General features: G+C 37.4%; 1 protein-coding gene across 7 annotated transcripts; it reads right to left on the minus strand.

Moving 5' to 3' along the window:
* Positions 1-468: 468 nt before the first annotated feature.
* On the minus strand, positions 469-15,948 carry LOC128016857 (AKT-interacting protein). 7 transcript variants are annotated; one of them, XM_052601710.1, is made up of 10 exons: positions 15,804-15,941; positions 11,829-11,932; positions 7,609-7,817; positions 7,261-7,325; positions 6,309-6,409; positions 5,246-5,334; positions 4,889-4,987; positions 4,174-4,281; positions 1,349-1,409; positions 469-1,095 (listed from the first exon to the last, which is right to left on the minus strand). In XM_052601710.1, the coding sequence occupies exons 2-10, from the start codon at positions 11,868-11,870 to the stop codon at positions 988-990; spliced, it is 882 nt and encodes a 293-aa protein (XP_052457670.1). In that variant the 5' UTR covers positions 11,871-11,932; positions 15,804-15,941; the 3' UTR covers positions 469-987. The 7 variants fall into 7 exon arrangements, with proteins under 7 accessions (XP_052457670.1, XP_052457674.1, XP_052457668.1 ...); XM_052601714.1 differs by having other exon boundaries at positions 1,309-1,409; XM_052601708.1 differs by having other exon boundaries at positions 11,808-11,932.
* Positions 15,949-16,609: the final 661 nt, after the last annotated feature.

The following is a 16,609-nucleotide window of genomic DNA, read 5'->3' on the forward strand; positions in this document are numbered from 1 at the left end:
TCATTGTTTATGCATTTATTTGCTTTTAACAGTAAATAATAATAATAATAATAATAATAATAATAATAATACATTACTTACACAGCTGAGCTTATCAGTACTCTTACTGATACCACCCAAAATAATAATAATTATAAAATAATAAATAAAATAAATGCATTATAAAAGAATTTCTAAAATTTAAACCATGGTTAATCTGCTCCATTTACACATCAAACCCATTTTGGTTTCCATAACAATACAAGTGAATTACATTACTGGACAACAAAGATTAACTTAGGCTGATGAAACACAGGCCAACTTTGAACAATGTAGCCAGGCCGTCAATGAGCAACCAGGTGAGACAGAGCCCACGACCGATCTGAAGTATCCAAACAGAAATGTTGTTAACCATTCTCAGTGGGAAAGTGCCTAAGCACCATTATACACACACACACACACACACAAAAGTTGCCAGAGTCTTATGAATAGTTTTTGTCTTGCTCTGTATTTTACATTAAAACCACATCATACACAGGATTTTATATATTAAAAAAAAAAAAATTCTCAACCCAAATACATCAAGACACAAAAAACAGCGCTCTGTCCCAGTCTGCAAATATAACCAAGTTTTGTAGGGAAAGGAAAATAAAGGGAAAATGTATTAAATATGTCAAATTATTAGTGAGAAAACCAAGTTTGTCAATTAGAAAAGAAAGACCAACACAAATAAGTGAGGTGGTTTGTTGTGCCTGAAAACATTAACATGTGCAAGTAACTACTGACTAGAATAATCTCTCCGCCTGAGCGTTCAAACCTCAGCACTGAAATGAACGAGTGGGGTCTTTAGATCTATACTGGGAACATTATAGCAGTTTTCATTTAAAGATGAGCGAGGGTTTTCCGAATAAAGATAAAGTTCATAGAACTGCATAAATTCTATATTTGTGGTTCGTTGGAGCCACAGTAGCCTAGTGCCCCTCCTGCTGGACAGACAGCGTTGAAGGTTCACGTCTGAAGGGGGTTGTCCTCTTTGCTGAAAGGCTGAGTGGAACCAGGCTTCACCCAGGACAGCCCAGACACTGGCAGTGCTTTGCTATAATCCTCCGGCCGCCGCTATAATAACAAAAGAACACCACTGGTCACAAGCACCAAGGGTGTAGTTAATATGCTCACGATAATGCACATTTTAGCCAACCCACAAGCATGTAGACTAGAAAAAGACAACAGGAAATAGAAAAGGAAAAGAAACACTGTTCCACACAAAAAAAAAAGCTCATGACTTAAAATGAGGCATGCATTAGATACCAAGAAGAAGCCAGTTTTTACTTGATTGTGGGGAGCAGTCAGGAGAGCGTCACACACTCACTTTATGTGCAAACATCTTCTCTTTGGCCTCTTCATGCACTGCTGGATTCCACGGAGAGAAGCTGCAGACAGAAAACAAACATCAGATGCGGAAAAACGAGCCGAAGTCCATTCTGATGACTCCACGCTGAACTTTTAACCTCACTGAACGAAAACTCCTGGTTTCATTTTCACAAATGAATCCAAGTTTCAAAAAGCAAGGCCACATTTACGCAGATACTTAATGCACAAATACAATCTTTTGCCCATGTCTGATTTTTGTCTTGGCTGTTTACATTCACACAAACATCCTAAATCAGTGTTTACATTTATCCCCGCCAAAACTAGAACAATTCCACTGAAAGATTCCAACCACTGACTCTCGACTTTTGAATGGTGTACTTAAACTTATTTATATGACTCGCAATGAACACAACAGATGTAATTAACCCTCCTTACACCATGTTCACTTGCCAGCATTGACAAATTGAAGCAGTCATTTATGTGTAGCATAAAGTCTAATTGAACAGATAAAAATAACTGTTGTTCTTGACAATTACTCCATCTTCGGGTTGTTAGATCTATAATTCTGAAGTAATTAATTTAAAATGAATCTGAATAAGATATTGTGAATTACCCGTGGTCAGTGCAGCATCTCTATATAGCCAAGCTATGAGTTTACTTCTGGGTTGAAGCGACCCCAATACCAATAACGTGATGTTTATCCCCTAAAATGTGAATTTTACTGAGGCAGCCCTGCCAAAAAAAAAAAAAAAAAAAAAAAAAAGTGTATTTTAACCCCAGGATGCAAAGGAAAACCTCCTGGAAAAGTGATTGGGCTAGTTTTGAACAAGTTTTGAGAAGCAAGTGTGTAGAAACCTGGCAACCCTGATCTGAACGCACGTGCTGGGGATATACTTCTAATCACAGGAACGCCTTTCCTGAGATGCACAGCCCTTTTTGCACAGCCCTAACACAGACACACCACAAAGCCAAATCTATAATATGAGAAGAGAGGGAGAAAAAAAAATCTTTCTTTGAGTGTAAATGCATCTCACACCTGTGGTGATTTGGACTTCGCACTTGGATGTAGGTATGATATCAGATAAGTATATGATTTAAAACCACATTTTTAAGTGGCTCAGAATGGATACGAAATATAAAAAATAAAAATAGATTGTGTTTGAAGTGTACAATTTGTGTCAGATGTGAGTTCAGATTAATTTTTTTTTTTGGTCCCCATGTAAACAGCCTATAAGGCGAATCGTTGCTGAATGGTTGCCGCATTACACAGAGCACAAAACTATTGATTGCTTTCTGTTAATTCTCACCTGCACACTAGTTGGCGCGGAACAACAATGCATTTTTCCTCAGATATGCATCTTATATCTGGGAGTTAACATCATCAGCTGCTCAATATACAGCATAAAATTTGAATAAAGTTTGGTTCTACAATAGAAACAAACTTAATTCTTACAAGAATACATCTTAAAGGTCCCGTTTTACGCGCTTTTTTGAAGCTTTGATTGTGTTTACAATGAGCAAAATAACATGTGTTCATGTTTCGCGTGTAAAAAAAACACAGTATTTTTCACACAATTCACCTATCTGTATACCGCTGTTTTCACGGTCACAAAAACGGGCTGATGACTTCCTTGTTCTATGAAGCCTCTCCTTCAGAAATACGTAACGGGTTCTGATTGGGCCAGCGGTAACTGTGTTGTGATTCGACAGCAGCTGAGAGCAGGCTACCCTCCTGGTAACGCGATTGGGCTAGAACGCACGTGCTGGAGATGTATTTATAATCACAGGAGCGTTTTTACTGACGAGATGCGCATGAAAACCGCATTTGTTTTTTTGCACAGCCCTAACATCTAGTTAACAAAGCTAAACAGTGTTGCCCTTTGTGTAATAAGTTACAGAAACTGTTAAACGCACCAACTTAAATAATAAAATACACTTACCGGTGGTGGTCCATAAACAACGCCTTCTCCAGACAAAGAGGGAACTGCTACATCTTTCAAGAATAATCTTTGTGCAAATCCAGCATTAAACTGATTGAGATTGAGAAAGTTGTCCTCAGCTAAATGTGCTGCACATAGTTTTACATGTGGGTTATAATCTTCGGGAACCGAGTTAAACAAAAATTGTAACCATTAATCTCAAAGTACAGCGTTCCTGGGAAGCCCAAGCAAAAACTGTTTTAGTGACGTTATTACTGCAGAAACTAGAGGGCTGTAGTCCAAACGGGTCGTTTTTTTGTAGGCGAATTCTATTAAATCAAATATCTCGCTTGGCATTGAACTTTGAGCTTTAGAATTTTACAGTTATTATTTATACTCTAACAACAACAACAACAACATTACACACTAACTAAAGTTTAAAACATGGAATCACGAAGAAGGGGACCTTTAAAATATACACTCCATTATCATTTGTCATAAACATCCTTTCACGATTTCACAATTACATATAATAAACCAAGTAAATGTCTGAGCTGTCTGGGGAGAGGGCTCCGAGCTCGATACTTACTCCCGAGTCAGGGTACTCCCCCTGTCCAGAGAGAGGGGTCCGAGCTCACCGTTTAGCCTGGACCAAAGAGCCCCATACCTCCAAGGCATGTGATTCAAGCTTAAATTTAATTGGCTGGCCCTTTTCATCGAAGAATGAAAAAAATAAATTTCACACCACAAATGATCGCACCGGGTGTGAATAGTGCCATAGGGATCTATTCTTTTGATTCAAAAGCATCATCACACCGAATTTTACGTTCAGTGTTAAAAGGCCTTAAGAGATCACAACGGTGGAGGAAAACCCCACAATACAACATCTGAGTGCTGTACTTGCCTTATTGCGTAAGGATCATCAAACTTGGGCTGATCAAACAGGTGACTATTGCATAGCTTGACACAGTCTACCACTTTGCTTTTGAAGAGCTGGATGTCTTTGTCATACCTGGACAGAAAGCATTTATATTAGAAAGCAAAAAAACAGTCAATATAGGGTTGTATAGGGTTTCATAAAACAAGCTCTCGACTACTGGAAGGCACAGCTAAGAGGAAATAAATGGGGGGCAAAGATTGGCACTGTGTCTACACTGGATGCGATAGTTTGCCGTGCCACGCTGCAACAGCTTGAGGGGGTCTACACTGGACACAACAAAGCGACTGTCGTAAATCATTAGAATTTTGTGTCAGTACATCATAAATAGAACAAGGCATCAGTTTACTCTCGGGGGTTTGTCGTATAGTGCCGCATCACTGACAATAAAGGTTTCTGTAGTATTTTGTTTCGTCGCACCATCCATGTCTGTTGTAGACACAGTGTGAGGTTGGACCAAGCCTTTCAGCACTACATGACTTCAAACACACAGGAAGTCAAAAACCTCAGAATAACACAGGCAATGCCTAAGCACATGAGAGAGATATTGTGGTTACTTCATTTCACTGAAGCAAAAGCAACTTCAGTCGCTTTTATTTAGAAACTTATTTAGTGTCACTGTTATTTAGTGTATGTGCTAGGAAAAACAACAACAAAAGCAGATATACAATCTATTACTCACAGGACTGCAGCCTCTGGGTTGAGCGGATCCATGGTGTTGATCTTATAGAAGATTGTGCGGGCGTACATAAGGACCTGCCAGATATGGTTATGGTTTCGCCTGCAAATTTAGATCAATTTAAATATAAATCAAAAAAAATATGGGGTGGCCTACTCTAGTTCTGCCCCTGCATTAATTGTGTTAAATGTTTTTAACATGTTAAACTGAAAAGAAATTAAATGCATGCATTAACACATTAATTTTGATGGCACTGAAATATTTCCAAAACAACCTTGAGCCCCTTCAAATTTTGATTCCAGGGAGGTAAAGGGCAATACAGTAAGGCAGGATTTTTTCTTTTTCTTTTTTAAAACGGACCTCCATTTGGTGAAAGCTCTTCTCACATCCAGCTCGCCAGAGACCGGGTCCACTAGGGGGTGGAAAACCGGGGTGTCAAAAATGACCCTCTGAAAAAAAACACAACATGCATAAACAACAAAAAGAAGAAAATTATGTGTCCCAAACCTTCTGAAAAATTTGTTTCCATAACTCACATTTGTTTGAGAGTTGAGCACAGATATTAAAGTCAATAGATATTTCCATTACTTGTGTATTTAAAAATAAGAAAACAAGCAAGCAGGTAAGAAACTGTATGATGCAAATAAAATGAACACACCTCTACTGACTTGATAATGTTGCCAGTAATGTTCTGTTCCTAGACGCACCCTGATGTCATCACATCATACGGTTACAGAATTAATGCCAGATGGAATGTTTAAATATTTCAATGAAACTTGTAAAGTCTACAGCAAAGTCTGACTGTACTATGGCTAATATAACAGCAGATTAGCCCAAGTGGTACTCACTACAGAGTCAAATGCCATCTAATGGCGTGAAAGGGATAGATAAAGTTGTGGGAAGGGTTGGTGTGTGGGTGTGGCTGGATATTCTAGCTCCACCACACACACATAAGTTCCACTTTCACCACTTGTTTCGGCATCATGACCCCAATAGCCACTCTGAATCGAGGTGCAGTTCTTTCCATTTATCAACAAAATGTCAAGAACATGCATACACCCTCTTGTTTTGTTATTTTAAAGCTAAAAGTATGCATGTTTCTTATTCTCCAGCTTCATCATAAAATATAATGCGTAAGGTGCTATGCACAGACATTCTTTTCTACTTTGTCACTTTTCTTTTAAATTTTTTATAGCAACCAACCATCACCATGTTAAATCTGGGCTAATGTTTAATGGTCTAACATTTCAAACAGTTCTAATTCATGGTGTGTGTAGCTTCTACAAAAACTGTAAATGAGTTTACAGAGGAAAAAACACCAAACTAATGTGGGGAGCCATCATTGATTAATTTATTAATACATGTAGCAAATCATTATTCTTGATGTGTGGAAAGATGTATGGAAAATGTATATTATACTTACAGGACAGTCTCCATCTGGGTAGTTATCAGGAATGTAGACGGTGAACTTAAACACACCATCTTGGTACAAGCCATGTCGGATGAAAATCACACCAAACCACACTGCAATAGAGACAAGACATTGTTGCATACTTACAGAAATTAGCAATGTAGCAAATTAAAGTTCAGTTCAGTTTAAGTTCAGTTAAAGAACATTGATCTTTTCATAATTTAAACTATTTGATGATGCAAAACAAGCACAATGATCCTACACAATGACCAATGCTGTGCTCCATTCAAATCCAGGTGTGGGGGTTTTCTATATGTCTGACTTGCGACCATATTGATTTCTGTTGTCCGATGTTTGGTAGCTACATATAGAAAAAAAAATGCCAATCCTTTCATCTCATTAATAGGGTTGGGTACCGAAACCTGGTGCCTATGGGACCAGTATGCACCGAACCAAATCAGAACACAGATTTCGGTGCCGCTTAATGTCTGAGCGATCAACTGAAATATTTGTCCTGGTTCTCAGAAATGGACGTTAGAAGCAGGGCGTCGCTATGCCATTTTTAGCGGGGCTATAGTGATTAGCTCCATAAACTGTACACAAATTTGTGATCGCCTCAGAGTAAGTAACCTAACTTTATCTGAAAACGGTGTTATACTTCATCTATCACTAGTATCGGTTCAGGCACCGGTACCGTTTTAAAAGTAACGATTTGGCACCGGCATCATAAAAAACCCAATCGATGCCCAACCCTACTCATTAATCATGCACATCTCCCTGAGCACCAACATATTTTTGTGACAGTGCAATCCCATGCTGACACAGTCACAGAAGTTAAATTGACTGCACATTCTGTTGCACTTTTCCAAATTCTTTTGGAGTTTAATGGAGTGCAGCATAAGAGCATTGTGTGTGACAGCATCTGTGCAAGACAGAATAGAGTGGAAGAGGAAGGCATGCTTACTTAGTGCTGATCTGTATGAAGGCTGAACGTAGATGCCAGGGAGCTTCTGCTTGATCACCAATGTGCTGCAACAGATACACGGTAAAATGCTGCATAAACTTAGGGTGCTGATACACAACTCTGAGACAACTGCTGAATAACAAATGTGATGCATACTCTTTAACTTAGTTTTACAGTCATATAATTCTATTCAATCTCAGGTATGATGCGTTTTATAAATCACAGCTTCATTATTTATTCAACATTACTTAAAATCCATCAAAATTGTTCTTGGCCAAAACCTGTGGAACCTGGACTGCTGTATGATTACCCCTGAAAGCAAATAAATAAAAACGGAGCATAACTCACAATTCTGCAAGCAGCGAGTACTCCAGATAGAAAGGGCCATACGAGGCATGTGTGCCATTGGCAGACTGTGTAGAGGAGGCCGGCGAGGCGGCTTTAGTGATCGGGATGACAGTCTTTGGGATGGAGGGAAGCTGTTTTTTACCAAATGGAGAACGAGCTGGACTGTATCTCTGCTCCGTTGGTCCACCCTGCTCCTCACCGTCAGATCTCTACACAAAAAAATTCACAGTTGTTCAATGGTTCAAAAATCCATTGAAGCATTTTATTTGCAATAGTTCATGATGTTTTAATCATTTGAAATTTCCAGGTCCAACTCAGAGTGAGTGTCAGCCACATTAACTAACCCTTTAATTGACTTGAACAGTAAGTTCAAAGTAAGAGTCAAAGAATGTGAAAAAAAAAAATTGATAAACTACACATGCAAAATATAGGCCTTAACATTTATTTTCTTTGGAGTTTAAGTGCAATGTGAATGAAATTGAATTGGAAATCAACTGGAAAACCTTTTGCAAGTTTATCTTATATATTTTTTGTTACAGATTATGCTTTTCATCCTCCAATACATATCTAGCACTGTTAGACCCGATTAGACTCCTACAGTTCTCAATGTTTAATATAATTATGCAGAGTTACAGAGACTACATTTCAAGAAACTGAAGGTAAAAATTAGAAACCAGAAACTTAAAGAAAGGAAAAACTAACACAGCAAACCGATTCAGCTACTCAGCACACAGCCTGTAATAAACAACGACAACAAAATACAACTAAATATCACAGAATACAGTCAAATACACTCTTAAAACAATTTGCTAACAGCTAGTCCAAGAAATATCTATCAAATCAAAAAGAGCAGTTGGTTCATGAATCGGCATCTATTAAGAAACCGCAGAATATAATATCTTTATGACAGCTGTGATTCCATGCCACACCAATTCAGGACAACACCTTTGTAGTTTACAACAAACACACCGTTACTCCTTTTGCCGAGCCAAGTCAAAAGCACTAATAGACTACAACTCTCAGATTTTAGCAAGAGTTTAAAACCATAATTCTAAAACATATCAGAATTGAGATACTAGCTTCCATCATTCTGTAAAAGAAAATTCCTCCACCACTAAAGCTTGTGACTTTAGAGAGGCTGATCTGTGCAAAAATCACCTTTAAACCCTGAGCCTCCAACGTGATTCCTTATTGCAGTCACTCCTGTTACACCATTACTTTGTGAACAGTCATTAATCTTCAGGTGGCCCGTTCTTTGTACATCACTAACACCGTAAGCTGGATGATTTGATTGTTGATGATTTGGCATGATTTTGGATTATTTGGAAGTTCATCCTGTGGGCTGTTTCATAGAAGATGCTTAAAAAAAAAAAAGAGGAATAAGTTCCAAAACCTTACTTGGAATAACCTAACAAATCAATCGTTTCATAAACTACAATTTAAGTTCACTAATTTGATCCAGGTTCAATTAGTCAGACTCAGGATAATTGGATGTGCACACTTATTCTTATGTAGCCCTTAAAGGGTTACTCCAACCCAAAATAAAAAAAAAAAGTGTGTCGTTAAATCACTTAACCCCATGTCATTCCAAACCCGTAAAAGCTCTGTTCGTCTTCGGAACACAATTTATTATATTTTGGATGAAAACCTGGAGGCTTGAGACTGTCCCATAGACTGCCAAGTAAATAACCGTGTCAAGGTCCATAAAAGGTATGAAAAGTTGTCGTCAGAATACTCTTATCTGCCATCAGACATGCAATCTGGGTTATATAAGTGACGTGACAAAAATAATGTCTTTATTCAATAATTCCTTGGTCAACGGTCTCCTCTGTGTCCCTCCATATCACCGTATGCTGCGTGTGCTCTTCTGTGTCATCTGCCCCACAAGGATGCACTGTTCATTTCAAATCAAAGCTAAATATACAAAGAAACAGTGCAACCAACTTTTCATACCTTTTATGGACCTTGACACGGTTATTTAATTGGCAGTCTAAGGGATAGTCTCAAGCCTCCAGATTTTCATCCAAAATATGTTAAATTGTGTTTCGATGATGAACGAAGCTTTTATGGGTTTGGAACAACATGGTGGTAAGTGATTAATGACCATTTTCATTTTAGGGTGGAGTATCCCCTTAAATTCTATCATGGATCAAATCAATCCACTACGGCAAACAGTGAATGCATTTGAGACATTGTGTTTTCCTCTGTGCATAAATTACATGTCACAGGTATATTTTTCATCTTTAAATGCTAGGAAGTCATGCAAATATAAACATTTTGCTGTCAGGAAAATAGACTGAGAGAAATAGAATAATATAAATATGCATTCTGCTAAAATATTTGTTGTGGGACATTAAATGTGACGCATGCGGAATTTTTATCCTACATACAAGTACATTTTTATCATAGCAGTAACTTAAAAAATGTAGGCTGCTAATAAAGCCCTACTATTTAAAATTAGTTAATGTGTGTTCCTCTTATCAGTTAAAATGTAGCCTGATTTCTATTATTTATTTTCATTTTTAATTCAGTGGTTTTAACTTTTAATTTAGTTTTTTTTTAAATGCTTTAAAAGATCCATTTTAGATATTAGTAGAACATTGAAACGGTACTAACTATAAATGGTACAGTTGTCATAAAACCCGAGAGAAAGGCTGCATGGCTAGAAACTGCTGATCAACTGAATGAGCAAGTAGCAACTATATTCAAATCCTTTCATCTTAAAAATAAAAATACATTTTGGCCACAATACATTACATATAGTTGGTTGTAGTCTAATGTTCTTATTTATTGGATTATTTAAGTTACATTTTCTGTATACTTTTATTTTTAGAATAATAATAAAGTCAACTAATTGTAGCCTATGTGAGGGAGTCAGTGGTAATATCAATGCGTTCCTATTGGTCAGTGTTAGAGGAGCTCAGCTTAGCCTGACAGTTAGCCTGCTCCGGACCAGGTTAGTTTCCCAGCATATGTTGCCCCAGGGACTGAGTTTGAGCTATGGTAATTTTGCTTTATGAAACCAAATCAAGTGAAAATAAGTCAGACTAACTGAAATAAGCCTGGCTTATTTGGTAAGCTTGTTTTATGAAACAGCCACTTGGACTTGCTGTCATAGCAACAGGTCTGTAAACTTAAACCTGCTCGGGAGCAGGCTTATTTAATATAAACAGGATCAGCTTGCATCCTTTTAAGTGGAACTGATATTTAAAATATATCCCAGCCAATGCTACTCTATAACAAGAGTACTCTACTAATCTGGGGACAATCATTTAAAATAATAATTTTTAATGTAATTGGAAAATAATATTATAATGTATAATGTTAATACCGTACACACAACCAGTTTTACTCAATGAAAGATTAGTGCTCAAATAATAACTTTATAATTGTATTAGAGTCTTACACACATGCCGTACAGTTAATCAGAGTCATGGATTAATTTGAGTGCTGACAGCTATTATGGGAGTGCCTTGGAGCGCAGAAGATGCAGATAACTTGATCTTGACCGATAAGAAACTTTGCGTTCACATAAAAAATCTGCTTTAAAGATAATATAACATGAATTGCTAATTACAACATTGAACTAAAAATGTAAAACCTTCACAAATACTAGTAATTGTAAATATAAAATAAGTGCACATTTCATTTACCTATTATAACATTTAGTTTTGTTTCCTTATATAGGACCAGAAATTTGTCAAGGTTTTTTTTTCTTCTCATCAGGTGTCTTTTTAACTATATGATGTCATTATGTTGCTGTCTTGCCGCCAGCCAATTGCTGCTTTGCTGATCATGGTTTTGACTATCGATACATCTGCCCTTTACAGGGAATGTGCAGCAATCTTACAGCAACATAAACCAGAGATTTTAATCAAATCCGCTAATTCATCTGAAGAACCAAATTAGCCAGCGATCAGTTACCGTGATTAGAAGATCTGACATCTTTCAAATCATCTCAGATGTATTAAGCAAAGTACGAAGAACGGACCCCAGGTAAAGGACACGGGAATGTTTATGCTAGCAATATCAAAAAGAACCTCACATTTTAAGAGAGGTTTAATTCATTAATTTGCATCACAAGTAAAGAAACTCTGAGAAATCTTTTGTCAATCTCAGCAGACTCACAAGCTAGTTTAATAGGCCAGAAATAAAGGACAGGATCAAGAGAGGTCAAATGTGTTCATGAAAAGACATACTGGTGGACTGCCATAATTCACCTTACGACCAGCGTTTGTCGACATGCTCCAAAATGGGTTCATTACTGATTGAGCTCTGGATCGGTGTATGCTTGTTCACTTTTTGGTGGCATCTGAAGAATTTGCTGTGGGAAAGATAATGAGAGAAAGAAAAAGTGCTGATGAGAGTCTAGACATTGGAAAAACACATTAGGCAAACTGAAGCTTTATGGCAGCTGGTGGCAATCCAATCCCCCTAACTATGTTGTTGTTGGTGCTAGTGAGAATTTCAGTGACCTTTAGTCTAATATAGAAGTTTTCAATCTTTTAGATGACACAGACCCCCAAATACCATCATCCTGAGAGACCCCACTCTAAAACTTAAAAGGCAGCTATGCATTTGTATATATAAAGATCCAATTTATACTAGGGGTGTAACGATACGCGTATTCGTATTGAACCGTTCGGTACGAGGCTTTCGGTTCGGTACGCGGTACGCATTATGTACCGAACGGTTCGTTGGACTAATTAATTATATTTGGAAAATAAATAAAAAATTGTGAAATATAATGATATGCGTTCAACAAGGTAGCCCAATAACCCAAACGACATAACAGGCAACGCCCCTGACACCCCCGAAGAAGAAAAAAAAACACCAGCCTATGTTTATGTTAGGCTACTCAGTCAGGCGCTCGCTCACTCAGTACACGTTGAAGGCTCGTTGCAAAATGGCCAATGCGTTTAACAGACCACAAATAGAAGATCCTCCGATAACCAACAGGTCTGGTGTTTGGGTGCACTTTACCAAACGATCGGGGCATCCAAACAAGCACGGAAATCAAAATGGACTAGTACTGTACTGTGTCGGAATTTCCTGAGCAGTACGATAGGCTACAATTAACAGGCCTGCACGTTATTAGATAGAAGAACTGTTATAAATAGAACGTATGCACGGGCAGTTTTGAAAACTCAACCTACTTTGCTCTTGCCATAGTGCAGCGCCAATCGCGTTGTATCTGAAGGGCAACGCTGAGCCCAGAGTCCAGTGCCGCGCATACTGCGTCCTGTGTGAAAGACCCTTTAGCCATTCTGCAACGAGCCTTCAGCGCGCACTGAGTGAGCGAGCGCCTTACTCTGTAGTGGAAAACGCAGGTTTTAAGAACATGCTTAATGTAATTGAGCCCCGTTACAATATTCCTTCACGAGCCCATTTCAGCCAGACCATAATTCCTGCTTTGTTTCAAAAAACATAATCCCTATAAAGAACCAATTGAGTAAAAACACACTCAATATAAAGAGTTATAGAGTTCCATATAAAAAGTTACATCTTTGTATTTGTTCAGAACTACTACAACAATATAACATTTTAATTTTTTTTTTATAAGGAGCTGTTTTTGTTTTATACAGTATGCTGCTAAGAAAACACCATAAAAGATGGGTAAAGAATAGCTCCATCATTGTTCAATGTAAAAAAAAACATACGTTGTTAGTTTTAATAAATATATATTTTTTTTTAAATCAAGGAAATGTATCTGCCAATTTTTTTTTTTTGCTGTATCTAAAACGTACCGAACCGTACCGAACCGAACCGAGACACCAGTGAATCGTATCGAACCGAACCGTGAATTTTGTGAACCGTTACACCCCTAATTTATACTGATCAATCAATATTACAGAGGTGTCAAATATTATTTGCAAAATATTTAGTTTTTATTAGGTTACATACTATTGTTTTCCCTTTCTTTTTGTAATTATTGTAATCATTTTTAAACGCTTCTTCTCAAAAGTTTTTAATGGGCCCCAAAACCTCTCATCTACAGTTACAGAGCTCCAGACTGCGACCATTTTGTGCAACTAATTTTTGTAAGCGGTTGCACTGGCGCAACCACCGCGCTGCCCAACTCATAAGCTCTGCCATTTTGGTTCCATTTGAGAAACATCAAATGGTAAATGTAAGCAAAATTAAACCGCGTTAAATCTCAGCACGGACCACGATGCAAAGCCAAGGGAGAGCCAAAGCTGATTTTGCGAAACAGTTACTGTACATTTGCAACAGTGCTGCGAGATCTAGTGAGAAGTGTTTGAATTCACCGCAAAATGATAAGGTTACTGTGAGATCTAGTGAGAATCATTCAAATTCTGCACAGAAATCGGTTATAAACAGCACTTACATACGCTAGGAAAGTGGTAACGCTAACTGTAACCATGGTGTTGTGGTAGAAATAGTTGAATGCATCATTCATTTCAGAGTTTGTACAACATTTGAGGGAGAAATTCAAGCACTTTTCAATGACTTAAGCATATCACAACTTTAAAGCTCTAAAATGATTCCGTTTGAATGTTATTTTTAATGGGATGAACAAATGTATACTTTGTGGTAAACAAAAACTTATGCAAAATAAAATAAAAAATACATCAAAATCACAACTATAACCAGTAGACAGCAGCAGAGGAGCACTTATTGGCATAATTTTGAAATTATAAAATCACTACTATAAAATCATCAAAAAATTTGATATTATCAGAATTTTACACATTTCACAAAATGACCAGCTAACATTAACAGACTAATCATATCAGCAGCACATGAGAAAGTGTGAATGAGTACTAGTCAGGTGGAATCACCATTATTAAAAATGAGATCAGCAGACTGATTGCTACAAAAGGAAGGAAGAAGTGCTTCCAATCGTGTTCTTGTTAGCAATGATTAACTCCAAAGAACTTTGGAACATGTCACAATGAACCGGAATTTAGCACATTTTTTCTTTCGTTTCGTTAATCTGTCAATATGATTTAAGTGAAATGTTTAGTGTATATGCCTATATTCCTTTTTATGTAATCCTATAGTTTTTCTGTTTTCTCCATTCACAGAAGCGCTGCAGGTGCATGTGATCTGTTGAATTCATCTGACACTTTCCTCAGATAAACTTCACTCGTTGGCTTCAGCGTCACATTTGCATATGCCGTACTACTGGAATTCATGATTGGTTGACAGCAAATTTCTAATTTTTGCAAAACACAAAATGTGTCACTGCCAAAACTTTCGGCCATGACTGTACAAGAATAATAACAACAATAAATTCTACAGTCATCAATAGGTTGACGTTTCGAGCAGTCAGATCTAACATTAACCTAGGGCCAAGGATTATCCATAGTTCATATAAAAGTTTAACCAGGGTGAGAGAAAAGATAATGGTAATATACAGTATACAGTGACAGATGTCAACGCCCGAGACACTGGACGATTGGCTACAACTTGAAACAAGAGCTTCGACTGCGTGTAAGACAAATATATAGCCTTAATTTCTAGCTGACACCCACTGCAGGCAGCTTTGTTTGGTGACAGGCAAACTTTAGCGTTAAATGAAGTGCTCTCAAGGTGAAAACACCGCTTTTAAAGCAGAGTTTGAGTTACTGTTACAGTATTTGTAATTGGAGTAGACTAGCCTGTATTTAGCAAAACCTCCGTAACTAACTAACGGGGTTCCACTTACCGGAGTCAAATAATCTCACCTGGCTGAAGATTGTGAAAGTTTGATTTAGACATTTTTATTCATTTTGTACGGTTAATACACCATCGACCCTGTTTTTCCGAAAAATCTCACAAATACCGAACACGTCTCTAACTAACGTGAACTAACAGGAAAAGGCGGGATATAAACACAAGTGAGAGATGGTGATTGGCTTTCATTGTGAGTGACAAGCTCCTCACCCTATCAAACGTACAATACAGCAATCCACAAGGTTAAATGTCTGCAGGTTAATGTTTAGACAGCAAATATTTGGCACATAACGATCTTTTAAGATGGGTAATAATGTGGGAATAACATCAGCCGCAAAGTGTACAGCGAAAGTGGTTTTAAATCGACCGACAAAAGACTTGCTTCTTTGTCTGCTCAAGTTATGAGCTGAGCGTTTTAACGGACGCGAGCTTTGGATTTGATCTAACATTACAACATACACGGGCATATCTACGTTAAACGTAAATAAACAAATTAAAGACTTTGAGAAACTTACCGTGCTGAACTCAAGACATTTCGCATGATTTTTAAAACATGTATCCACCCTCCCCGTTGACGCACTGAACGGAATGTGCTTGCGGTCTGTCATTGGCTTACATTCTATTGGTGCATTTCCTGTTAATCATGTCAAACCAAGGTAGTAAACTCGGATTGGTCCTTTAAATCACGCTTTTATGTGAATTAATTAAACGGATTCATTGGTAGATTTATTCATACATAATAAGAGGTCAGCTTATTACGAGATTCAGTGTGCCTTTATAGCCATTACCTTAATTTCAAGCAAATTCTTGTAAAAATATGAATATTATTTTTTCATTATTTGTTTATATTAGTCTTTATAACACCAAAACCTTTATAAAATCAAAACCTCCATAAGCTATTACATAGTTTGCGAGAAATAGTGTAACGTATCAATTATCTTTATATACTAAAATAAAATAAAAACTTCCGCATTTTTAGTCATTATAAAAAATGTTTGGAGATAAACGCTTATCTTATAACGCATCCTTGGCCTTTCACTTATATGTGCCCAGCTTTCTAGAATAAAGTTAAGAAGTAAATACATTTTCCGCGTACACTGGCATACTTGGGAGTGGATTGGCTTATTTTGCAATGTCCCCTTTAAGACAACAGAGGGAGTCAAATACTAGGTATACTAGGTACTATACAAATACTAGGTACCTCAACAATCTCCCCAACTGACTGCCTTCAGGGGACCCCAGTCCTGTTCCTGAAGATATGGGCTGCATCCTAAAATTCTCAGATGGCAGCATTTCTTTCAGTTTTTGGATGCAGCCCTAT

The sequence above is a fragment of the Carassius gibelio genome, chromosome A7, assembly GCF_023724105.1.
Source record: "Carassius gibelio isolate Cgi1373 ecotype wild population from Czech Republic chromosome A7, carGib1.2-hapl.c, whole genome shotgun sequence".
Taxonomy (NCBI): domain Eukaryota; kingdom Metazoa; phylum Chordata; class Actinopteri; order Cypriniformes; family Cyprinidae; genus Carassius; species Carassius gibelio.